Consider the following 12,368-nt stretch of genomic DNA (forward strand, 5'->3'; position numbering starts at 1 on the left):
AATATTAAGCGAAAGCGCAGACATAAAACGATAACAAAGGGCTTCAGAAAATGACAAAAAATAATGCTACAGGTGAACAAAATGCCAGAGAGCCGTAGCGATTTCTAAGGCGTCTTCTGCTTTAAAAGCGGACGTTACTGACGATGGGCGCGCTCCAAAAAAATGACTGAAAAAAAACAACACGCTGTTCAGACCTTCAGGCACCTTAGCGTCTTTTAACCGTTTCAGGTTTTCTAAAACGCCAAACGCTTAAAAGAAGTGAAACTAGCATTTCTTCTGGTGTTTTCCTCCATTCCATATTTTATAATAGAAGCCAATGGCAAGACTCATAAGACGCCTTGATGTTCTTTGAGGCGTTTTTTTCCCCTCACACAACGCTTATAGTTTTGTCATTGCTTAATGGATTAAAAAAAGGAGAAAGTCGCCTACAAAAAAAAAATGACTTCAGAAATCCCAGTACAAACTGGTTACTAAGGAGCCATGGCAACCAGACGCCATTTGTGAGGTAAACATTGAGCGGCGGCCATTTTGTTGTAGCCCTGACCCAGGAGACATGTAGCGCTCAGCTGACTCATTGCACAACCGCTCCAAGGCGTCCATGACGGAAGAGGAAGCACAGAGGCCGATTGTGTCTTCCTGTCCCATCATGTCGGGGTTTCTGCCTTCTCTTTCCAGATGGAGCTTCGTTTTCCTGCCCCTCCTGGCTCTGTGCCGGGCGGACACGGACATCATAAGCGCCGGCTCTGACAAGTTTAAGGTGGAGGGTCGGGCGGTGGTCCCGGGAGTCAGACCCCAGGACTGGGTGAGCGGGGCCCGGGTCCTGGTGGATGGAGAGGAACATGTCGGTTTCCTCAGGTGAGTCATTAACTCTTTGCTGTCCTCCGTGGGCTGAGAATAGCAGCACTGGCCCTTTAAATGTACACATTTAATTGTGGAAAATTCCTTGAAATGAAATAATATTTTCAGGATCTCTGTTTGCTGTCAGTGAGTGTAAAATATATATGCAACCTCACTAATCTCAGCACTTCTTATTGTTTAGTGGCTAAAAAAAATGTAGAATATTGTAAAAAAAAAAAAGAGAAAATGTATTTTTTGTTTCTGTCGACTTCATGATCTTTTTCCATTAGTGGATCTCCATCTCCTTCGCGCTTTATTTCTATCCTCTGGGGTACATGCGATGCTCTCATTACTTTTTAACGCATTTTTGGAGGAAGTAGCACAACTAATAACCTCAGTTCTGGTGTTTTTGATTTTCGGTGTTTACTACCATTTATATATTTTTTTTATAGATGCAGTAATTGAAAAAAAAAAAATTTTAGATTTTTTTTTTTTTTTTTTTTTTTTAAAGGGACTTTTTATGTGTTTTTTTCTTCTCTTCATAGTGCTTAGTAGTGTATAGTAAGAATCATGTTCTCCTATGAAACACAGCTTTATTGGAGCAGCAGGCTGGCGGCGGCTGACTTCTGCAATCCCCTATCTACCTTGGTGACCTATTGGCACCCTGCAATGGCGTTTCAGGGAGGGAAGTGTATTCTCTACCGCACACATGTCAAACTCTGGCCCACAGGGTGATTATATTTGACTAGTGACACCTGAACCTCCACCCCTTTGTGATGCCATTATACTGTATGGAGGACTATGTGGGGCCCATTATACTGTATGGAGGACTATGTGGGGCCCATTATACTGTATGGAGGACTATGTGGGGCCCATTATACTGTATGGAGGACTATGTGGGGCCCATTATACTGTATGGAGGACTATGTGGGGCCCATTATACTGTATGGAGGACTATGTGGGGCCCATTATACTGTATGGAGGACTATGTGGGGCCCATTATACTGTATGGAGGACTATGTGGGGCCCATTATACTGTATGGAGGACTATGTGGGGCCATTATACTGTATGGAGGACTATGTGGGGGTTATTATACTGTATGGAGGACTATGTGGGGCCCATTATACTGTATGGAGGACTATGTGGGGCCCATTATACTGTATGGAGGGCTATGTTTGGGCCTATTATACTGTATGGAGGGCTATGTGGGGGCGCCCATTATACTGTATGGAGGGCTATGTGGGGGCGCCCATTATACTGTATGGAGGGCTATGTGGGGGCGCCCATTATACTGTATGGAGGGCTATGTGGGGGCGCCCATTATACTGTATGGAGGGCTATGTGGGGGCGCCCATTGTGCTGTATGGAGGGCTATGTGGGGGCGCCCATTATGCTGTATGGAGGGCTATGTGGGGGCGCCCATTATGCTGTATGGAGGGCTATGTGGGGGCGCCCATTATGCTGTATGGAGGGCTATGTGGGGGCGCCCATTATGCTGTATGGAGGGCTATGTGGGGGCGCCCATTATGCTGTATGGAGGGCTATGTGGGGGCGCCCATTATGCTGTATGGAGGGCTATGTGGGGGCGCCCATTATGCTGTATGGAGGGCTATGTGGGGGCGCCCATTATGCTGTATGGAGGGCTATGTGGGGGCGCCCATTATGCTGTATGGAGGGCTATGTGGGGGCGCCCATTATGCTGTATGGAGGGCTATGTGGGGGCGCCCATTATGCTGTATGGAGGGCTATGTGGGGGCGCCCATTATGCTGTATGGAGGGCTATGTGGGGGCGCCCATTATGCTGTATGGAGGGCTATGTGGGGGCGCCCATTATGCTGTATGGAGGGCTATGTGGGGGCGCCCATTATGCTGTATGGAGGGCTATGTGGGGGCGCCCATTATGCTGTATGGAGGGCTATGTGGGGGCGCCCATTATGCTGTATGGAGGGCTATGTGGGGGCGCCCATTATGCTGTATGGAGGGCTATGTGGGGGCGCCCATTATGCTGTATGGAGGGCTATGTGGGGGCGCCCATTATGCTGTATGGAGGGCTATGTGGGGGCGCCCATTATGCTGTATGGAGGGCTATGTGGGGGCGCCCATTATGCTGTATGGAGGGCTATGTGGGGGCGCCCATTATGCTGTATGGAGGGCTATGTGGGGGCGCCCATTACGCTGTATGGGGGGCTGTGTGGGGGCGCCCATTACGCTGTATGCGGGGCTGTGTGGGTGGGCCCATTACGCTGTATGGAGGGCTGTGTGGGTGGGCACCCTTTACGCTGTATGGAGGGCTGTGTGGGTGGGCACCCTTTACGCTGTATGGAGGGCTGTGTGGGTGGGCACCCTTTACGCTGTATGGAGGGCTGTGTGGGTGGGCACCCTTTACGCTGTATGGAGGGCTGTGTGGGTGGGCACCCTTTACGCTGTATGGAGGGCTGTGTGGGTGGGCACCCTTTACGCTGTATGGAGGGCTGTGTGGGTGGGCACCCTTTACGCTGTATACTGGTTGGTCCGCGACTTAGTCCAAGATTTTTATTTTGGCCCTCTGTGTGTTTGAGTTTGACATCTCTGCTCTACCTGGATCTTATCACTAAAATGAAGCCGTGATTGACAGTGGGTTGTGACCTTGCTCTATGGTGTCATAGTATGGACCAGGAAGGGGTTAGTGGGTGAAATCCTCAGCAAATAGGACATGCCAGGGATTCTCACATCTGCAGTGTGTCCTGTGTTATACTTTTTCCAGAACACTAGTGACATGAATTGATTTGCGGGTGCCAGCTGTATTGCACAGATGAAAGCCCATTGTAATGGCCGGGATCAGAGAACTCAGATCCTGCCTGTGTAACACCTTACATGATGCTGTCACAGCATCTAAACAGTTAGCCAGAAAAAGTTGGCTCCCATAATTCCTCTGTGACCGTCTTGCGGGGAGCCCATGGGGTATCATGTAAGCGAGGGGCTTAACGATGGCCTGCAGTGCTGCTGCTGCACAGACTCCTATCAGGCAGACATTTCTCAGTGTCCTCCCCTTCCTTCCTACGTGTAGGACTGACGGCAGCTTTATGGTCCATGATGTTCCTTCTGGCTCCTACGTGGTGGAAGTGGTGTCTCCGGCGTACCGATTCGAGCCTGTCCGTGTCGACATCACATCCAAGGGGAAAATGAGGTACGGGACCACGGGTATGAGCATCCGATATAATGGAGGCGGTGCAGCACCAGACATTGGGGTGACTTATAGCAGGGGACATACCGAGACCCCCTTTAATATTTTATCTATAGAATCTACCTCTTTTTATCAGGTGCTGATATTGCTGTAAATCTCCGACTTTTTCATGTTTTTCTCAAGGGCAAGATACGTAAATCACATCAAAACCTCAGAAGTGGTCCGCCTGCCATACCCTCTACAGATGAAATCGTCCGGACCCCCATCCTACTTCATCAAGCGAGAGACCTGGGGGTGGACTGACTTTCTCATGAACCCCATGGTAGGTGCTCAGTGACTGAGTCCGTGCTGCATGGAGATTGCAGCACAGATTACAACCATTGTCATGTAGTTGACTATCTGTACTGATTCATATCCTCAGGGGGGGGGGGGTTTAACAGAAACTCCAAATTCCCTGTATAGAGATAGGATCACATTCTGTGACCTGAAACCACCACTAGAGGGAGCCGATTGCACGATGTATGTAGGAAGCTCCCCCTAGTGGTGGCTGCATGCAGCCTGTTACCTGTTAAAGGGATGGTCTCAGGGCTCAGTTTGGTGAATAAAGTGTTCTACTCGTCATCCCTGAGTCCTGCAACAAATCTCTGCTCCTCCTGGTGTCTGTTGTACTGACGTCACATCCACAACTCGGAGCTGAGTCTTCCCTCTACACTGGTAGAGCCACTGAGCTCACTGATTGGCTGCCAACCTGAAATTAGCACTTCAGCCAATGACAGAGACCGGGAGCAGGGGCAGAAGCACCATGCTGGACCCGGGGATGGTGACTAAAGGTCAGTTTCTTTCATTTTATACAACACTGCACCTTTTCTAAAAGTGGACAAGCCCTTAAATCTGTGATTACACATTCAATTCTTGTTTTTTTGCAATTTCATATTTTTCCTCCTCTTCTTCCTTGAGCTATTAACCCCTTCCCGATATATGATGTACAGCTATGTCATATGTCATGTCCCTGTATGGGTTAAAATAATTTTATGGAATTTATACAGATGCTGTGAGACCAAATCTGCTTATTAATTATTATTATTATTATTTTTTTTCATGTGGAAAAGGGGCAATTATCATTTTCACGGTGTATGTACAGTATAGACCAAAAGTTTGGACACACCTTCTCATTTAAAGATTTTTCTGTATTTTCATGACTTTTAAAATTGTACATTCACACTGAAGGCATCAAAACTATGAATTAACACATGTGGAATTATATACTTAACAAAAAAGTGTGAAACAACTGAAAATATGTCTTATATTCTAGGTTCTTCAAAGTAGCCACCTTTTGCTTTGATGACTGCTTTGCACACTCTTGGCATTCTCTTGATGAGCTTCTAGAGGTAGTCACCGGAAATGGTTTTCACTTCACAGGTGTGCCCTGTCAGGTTTAATAAGTGGGATTTCTTGCCTTATAAATGGGGTTGGGACCATCAGTTGTGTTGTGCAGAAGTCAGGTGGATACACAGCTGATAGTCTTACTGAATAGACAGTTAGAATTTGAATTATGGCAAGAAAAAAGCAGCTAAGTAAAGAAAAACGAGTGGCCATCATTACTTTAAGAAATGAAGGTCAGTCAGTCCGAAAAATTGGGCAAACTTTGAAAGTGTCCCCAAGTGCAGTTGCAAAAACCATCAAACGCTACAAACAAATTGGCTTACATGAGGACCACCCCAGGAAAGGAAGACCAAGAGTCACCTCTGCTTCTGAGGATAAGTTTATCTAAGTCACCAGCCTCAGAAATCGCAGGTTAACAGCAGCTCAGATTAGAAACCAGGTCAATGTCACACAGAGTTCTAGCAGCAGACACATCTCTACGACAACTGTTAAGAACAGACTTTGTGCAGCAGGCCTTCATGGTAAAATAGCTGCTAGGAAATCACTGCTAAGGACAGGCAACAAGCAGAAGAGACTTGTTTGGGCTAAAGAACACAAGGAATGGACATTATACCAGTGGAAATCTGTGCTTTTGTCTGAATGAGTACAAATTTGAGCTCTTTGGTTGCAACCACCGTGTCTTTGTGCGACGCAGAAAAGGTGAACGGATGGACTCTACATGCCTGGTTCCCACCATGAAGCATGGAGGAGGAGGTGTGATGGTGTGGGGGAGCTTTGCTGGTGACACTGTTGGGGATTTATTCAAAATTGAAGGCATACTGAACCAGCATGGCTACCACAGCATCTTGCAGCGGCATGCTATTCAATCCGGTTTGCGTTTAGTTGGACCATCATTTATTTTTCAACAGGACAACGACCCCAAACACACCTCCAGGCTGTGTAAGGGCTATTTGACCAAGAAGGAGAGTGATGGGGTGCTACGCCAGATGACCTGGCCTCCACAGTCACCAGACCTGAACCCAATCGAGATGGTTTGGGGTGAGCTGGACCGCAGAGTGAAGGCAAAAGGGCCAACAAGTGCTAAGCATCTCTGGGAACTCCTTCAAGATTGTTGGAAGACCATTTCCGGTGACTACCTCTTGAAGCTCATCAAGAGAATGCCAAGAGTGTGCAAAGCAGTCATCAAAGCAAAAGGTGGCTACTTTGAAGAACCTAGAATATAAGACATATTTTCAGTTGTTTCACACTTTTTTGTTAAGTATATAATTCCACATGTGTTAATTCATAGTTTTGATGCCTTCAGTGTGAATGTACAATTTTCATAGTCATGAAAATACAGAAAAATCTTTAAATGAGAAGGTGTGTCCAAACTTTTGGTCTGTACTGTATGTGTGTATATATATATATATATATATATATATATATATATATATATATATATATATATATATATATATATATATATATATATATATATATATATATATATATATATATATATATATAATTTTTGAATTAAAAAAAAACAAAAAACCTTTTTTTTTTACACTGTATTTGTTAGTCCCCACAGAACCTCAGATCACTTCTGCAGGTATGTAGTATGTAGTTATAGTGAAAATCCTGGTTTTCTATGGAGCCTGATTTATGACTGACCTTTGCTGGAGCCAGCAGACCCCCTGACTGCCATGGCATCCCATCCACACCATTTGATCTCATCACGATGGGGTGAGGGGGATCCTGCCATTTAGATTTTGCTGTCAAAGTTTGACAGCAGCAATTGGAACAAGCTGAGCACCCACCCGCCACTTGATGTAATAATATGTAAGGTCTTTTAGGGCAAGAATAAAAAGAAAACAATGCTTGGCCATTAAGGGGTTAATGCTGCTAGGACATATCTGTTTTTTTTTGTTATTCCATTAATTCCCTCCGAGTAAAATCTGACTTTTCTCCTCCTGTACAGGTGATGATGATGGTCCTGCCACTGCTGATCTTCGTACTGCTTCCTAAAGTTGTGAACACGAGCGACCCAGAAATGAGGCGGGTGAGTAAGGGCGCGCGTCGGTAAGGCAGGGGACATGCCGAAGTCGCTATCATACCTCCAGACGTTCACTTTCCTGCCTCACTGTTCTTTTTTCTTTTCTTTTTTTTCTTAAGGAAATGGAGCAGTCCATGAACATGTTGAACTCCAACCCCGAGCTGCCGGACGTTTCCGAATTCATGACCAGGCTTTTCACATCAAAGTCCTCCAGCAAATCCAGCAGCAGCAGCAAATTGGGGAAGAGCGGAGTGGGGAAGAGGAGATAGTGACACCGGGGCGTGTTAATACCCACTCATCAGCTCGTGCAGTTCTTCCCTCTGGACTCACCCACTCGCCCCCATTTCCTGTAGACCTTTATGGGCTTTGCCTTTGTCTCTGTGTTTCGTGCTTTGTTTGGGGCTCGGCAGAGATTATAAATGGCTCACTGCCTGTAGAGACCTAGAGATGTGTTTTATGCATCATGAAAACTGCATGTACAACACACTTGGGTGTCTGAGCATTTACATAGATTGTGTTAGAAAAATTTACTAATTTTTTTTTGCTAATATAATGATACGTGTTCGGAAAAGCAGCATGCTGGTAATAATCTTTAAAGGGATTGCATTAAATAAGAAGAACATGGCTGCTGCATTTACCTTTTTTTTATTTTTTATCCATAGGCTGCCATTGATATTGCACCTCAGGCTCAGTCTTGTTCACTTTACCGGGGCTGAACTGCAATTCCAGGTGCAACTTATGCGCTGTTCCTAAACACTTACACTTATCCTTGTTTTTGTGCACTCCATTGTAAAAGCAGACGGCACACAGGGCCACACGAATCAGACCCGTACACATTGAGGGGTTTTTGGAGGGTGCACACAGAAAAACTCCACTACATGTCTAATTCTGGCCCATTTGTGCGCCATTCATGTGTGATCTGTTTTTACAGATGCAAAATCGGACACGGTTGTGTGAATGTAGCCTAAAAGGAAGCACTAATGTTTTTCTCATCTGATACAATCCTTCTATAAAAGAGGGTTGTCCATTTTTAAGGTTTTTTTTTAAAGGTCCTGAATGTGTTAAAATAATAAAAGAAGGAATAGTTGCCGTTTGAGTCAGTGCAAATCTGTTAGCGGGACCTGGTCAATTGTCTGCATCCGTAGTCTGTGGCCTCTGGATGGAAGACCTGAGAACCTCCTACCATCTGCAGATTTTCTTTTGATTAGTCGGCCTGGCATGATGTCATTACAGTGTGACACGTATCATGTGGAGCCAGGTCAGCTAGTCAAAAGAAGAGCTGCAGATGCCAGGATCTTGGAGGCCGCTCTCTCGGATGCAGGAGGTAGGAGGCCGCTCTCTCTCTCGGATGCAGGAGGTAGGAGGCCGCTCTCTCTCTCGGATGCAGGAGGTAGGAGGCCGCTCTCTCTCTCGGATGCAGGAGGTAGGAGGCCGCTCTCTCTCTCGGATGCAGGAGGTAGGAGGCCGCTCTCTCGGATGCAGGAGGTAGGAGGCCGCTCTCTCTCTCGGATGCAGGAGGTAGGAGGCCGCTCTCTCTCTCGGATGCAGGAGGTAGGAGGCCGCTCTCTCTCTTGGATGCAGGAGGTAGGAGGCCGCTCTCTCTCTCGGATGCAGGAGGTAGGAGACCTCTGTCAGGGCTCCCGTCCAGCAGCACACATTAGTGACAGCCTATGATTGCGCCCCCTATGTTTTCTGAGTGATGAGGGGCACTTCTGCTTCACCGGTACAATCGCTGTTGTGCTCTGCTCCTGTGTACGGACTACAGGGGTGGGCAGAGTGAATCGCTGCGTAATTGCCCCCATTATTTCACTACTTAATCTATGGAACAGACTGGTGATGGAAAGCAGCGGAGGCTGAGCCGTGCACCTCATCTACTTATAATGTGTGTCTGTAGAAGAAGCTTGTGCCCCTGGGCTCGGCCACTCATCCTACATTAAACTGTGAAACCATTTTTAACCCTAAGTAGGCTGTGACTGTTTTTATGGCAATTTGTGGGACACTTAAATATTAGATTTAGATATGATGCAAAAATGTCAGCCTGCTGTGTATCTGGCTGGTGTCAGGACACCTTACACTATGGGGGAATATGATATTTCAGAAGGAAGACACTCATTGACCTTTATATTATGGGACTCAGCAGAGCTCCATCTTTAGGAATCTGAGAGAATATCTTCTGCTCTGTGCAGGGATCAGTATGTTGTGTGTCAGATGACTAATTCGGGGCCGATCTCTGGCGGCGTCTCCGCGCCCCTCTCATCATGACAGACAGGTCTTTCCTTCCATCCACATAAACCTGTCTGTGTGTACAGGAGCAGGACGGGGCGAAGCCACCGGAGATCGGCCTTGGACTAGTAAAACCTACACGGCTGTATTTCTGCACTTTAAAGCACAATGACCTTTTTTACATGGATTTTTATTGTCTCCCCATTGAAACCTATAGAAAAACAGTTCAACCGTGTCTTGAAATGCTTAGTGTGCACAAGTTTACAAGTAATAGCACCCGCTTTACCTGATCTGTTAAGTAGATGTTCTGCACTAAAAGAACACAGCATTTAGGTTTGGGGGAAGCGTGACTTTAGTAGGTATCTGAGGAGTTGGGTTTTCAGAATCCATTGTGGGATGTGCCGAGAAGAAAGAAGCCATTCTCCCTTCTCACTTTTTTCGGGACTGACCAATAGACGTTCTCATTGGCGCTAGAACTTGGTGGAGACAGAAATGTATTGATTTTCTTGAGTCACGCCTTACAGCAGGGATGTCATACTCAAACACACAGGGGGCCAATATGAAAAACTTGGACGAAGTTGCCGGCCACCCAGTATACAGTATAATGTGCCCCACATAGCCCTCCATACAGTATAATGGCCCCCACATAGCCCTCCATACAGTATAATGGCCCCCACATAGCCCTCCATACAGTATAATGGCCCCCACATAGCCCTCCATACAGTATAATGGCCCCCACATAGCCCTCCATACAGTATAATGGCCCCCACATAGCCCTCCATACAGTATAATGGCCCCCACATAGCCCTCCATACAGTATAATGGCCCCCACATAGCCCTCCATACAGTATAATGGCCCCCACATAGCCCTCCATACAGTATAATGGCCCCCACATAGCCCTCCATACAGTATAATGGCCCCCACATAGCCCTTCATACAGTATAATGGCCCCCACATAGCCCTCCATACAGTATAATGGGCCCCACATAGCCCTCCATACAGTATAATGGGCCCCACATAGCCCTCCATACAGTATAATGGCCCCCACATAGCCCTCCATACAGTATAATGGCCCCCACATAGCCATCCATACAGTATAATGGCCCCCACATAGCCCTCCATACAGTATAATGGCCCCCACATAGCCCTCCATATAGTATAATGGCCCCCACATAGCCCTCCATATAGTATAATGGCCCCCACATAGTCCTCCATATAGTATAATGGCCCCCACATAGTCCTCCATACAGTATAATGGGCCCCACATAGTCCTCCAAATGGGCCCCACATAGTCCTGCATACAGTATAATGGGCCCCACATAGTCCTGCATACAGTATAATGAGCCCCACATAGTCCTCTATACAGTATAATGAGCCCCACATAGTCCTCCATACAGTATAATGGCCCCACATAGTCCTCCATACAGTATAATGGGCCCCACATAGTCCTCTATACAGGATAATAATAGGCCATACAGCCATCCATACAGTGTAATGGGCCCCACATAGTCCTCTACACAGGATAATAATAGGCCCCACATAGTCCTCCATACAGTATAATGGCCCCACATAGTCCTCCATACAGAATAATGGGCCCCACATAGTCCTCCATACAGTATAATGGGTCCCACATAGTCCTCCATACAGTATAATGGGCCCCACATAGTCCTCCATACAGTATAATGGGCCCCACATAGTCCTCCATACAGTATAATGGGCCCCACATAGTCCTCCATACAGTATAATGGGCCCCACATAGTCCTCCATACAGTATAATGGGCCCCACATAGTCCTCCATACAGTATAATGGGCCCCACATAGTCCTCCATATAGAATAATGGGTCCTGCATAGTCCTCCATACAGTATAATGGCCCCACATACAACCCCTGGCAAAAATTATGGAATCACCGGGCTCGGAGGATGTTCATTCAGTTGTTTAATGTTGTTGAAAAAAAGCAGATCACAGACCTGGCACAAAACTTTAAGAAGCACTAAAAGAAATCAAGATAAAAAATGTGGTACTCAGTAAGGGTAATTTTTTCAGACCAAGCAGAGGGAAAAAAATATGGAATTACTCAATTCTGAGGAAAAAAATATGGAATCATGAAAAACAAACACACAAAAGAGCACTCCAATACATCACTAGTATTTTGTTGCACCACCTCTGGCTTTAATAACAGCTTGCAGTCTCTGAGGCATGGACTTAATGAGTGACAAACAGTACTCTTCATCAATCTGGCTCCAACTTTCTCTGATTGCTGTTGCCAGATCAGCTTTGCAGGTTGGAGCCTTGTCATGGACCATTTTCTTCAACTTCCACCAAAGATTTTCAATTGGATTGAGATCCGGACTATTTGCAGGCCATGACATTGACCTTATGTGTCTTCTTTCATGGAATGTTTTCACAGTTTTTGCTCTATGGCAGGATGCATTATCATCTTGAAAAATGATGTCTTCATCCCCAAACATCCGTTCAATTTTTGGGATAAGAAAACTATCCAAAATATCAATGTAAACTTAGGAATTTATTGAAGATGTAATGACAGCCATCTCCCCAGTGCCTTTACCTGACATGCAGCCCCATATCATCAATGACTGTGGAAATTTGCATGTTCTCTTCATGCAGTCATCTTTATAAATCTCATTGGAACGGCACCAAACAAAAGTTCCAGCATCATCACCTTGCCCAATGCAGATTCGCGATTCATCACTGAATATGACTTT

General features: G+C 46.1%; 1 protein-coding gene across 1 annotated transcript; it reads left to right on the forward strand.

The window, feature by feature from the left end:
- Positions 1-575: 575 nt before the first annotated feature.
- On the forward strand, positions 576-9,381 carry EMC7 (ER membrane protein complex subunit 7). Its single transcript, XM_073639143.1, has 5 exons — positions 576-855; positions 3,885-4,004; positions 4,185-4,323; positions 7,345-7,425; positions 7,539-9,381. The coding sequence occupies exons 1-5, from the start codon at positions 599-601 to the stop codon at positions 7,686-7,688; spliced, it is 747 nt and encodes a 248-aa protein (XP_073495244.1). The 5' UTR covers positions 576-598; the 3' UTR covers positions 7,689-9,381.
- The last annotated feature ends 2,987 nt before the right edge of the window (positions 9,382-12,368 follow it).

The sequence above is a fragment of the Phyllobates terribilis genome, unplaced genomic scaffold (genome assembly GCF_046119375.1).
Source record: "Phyllobates terribilis strain yellow unplaced genomic scaffold, ASM4611937v1 Scaffold_7__3_contigs__length_470593459, whole genome shotgun sequence".
Classification (NCBI taxonomy): Eukaryota; Metazoa; Chordata; class Amphibia; order Anura; family Dendrobatidae; genus Phyllobates; species Phyllobates terribilis.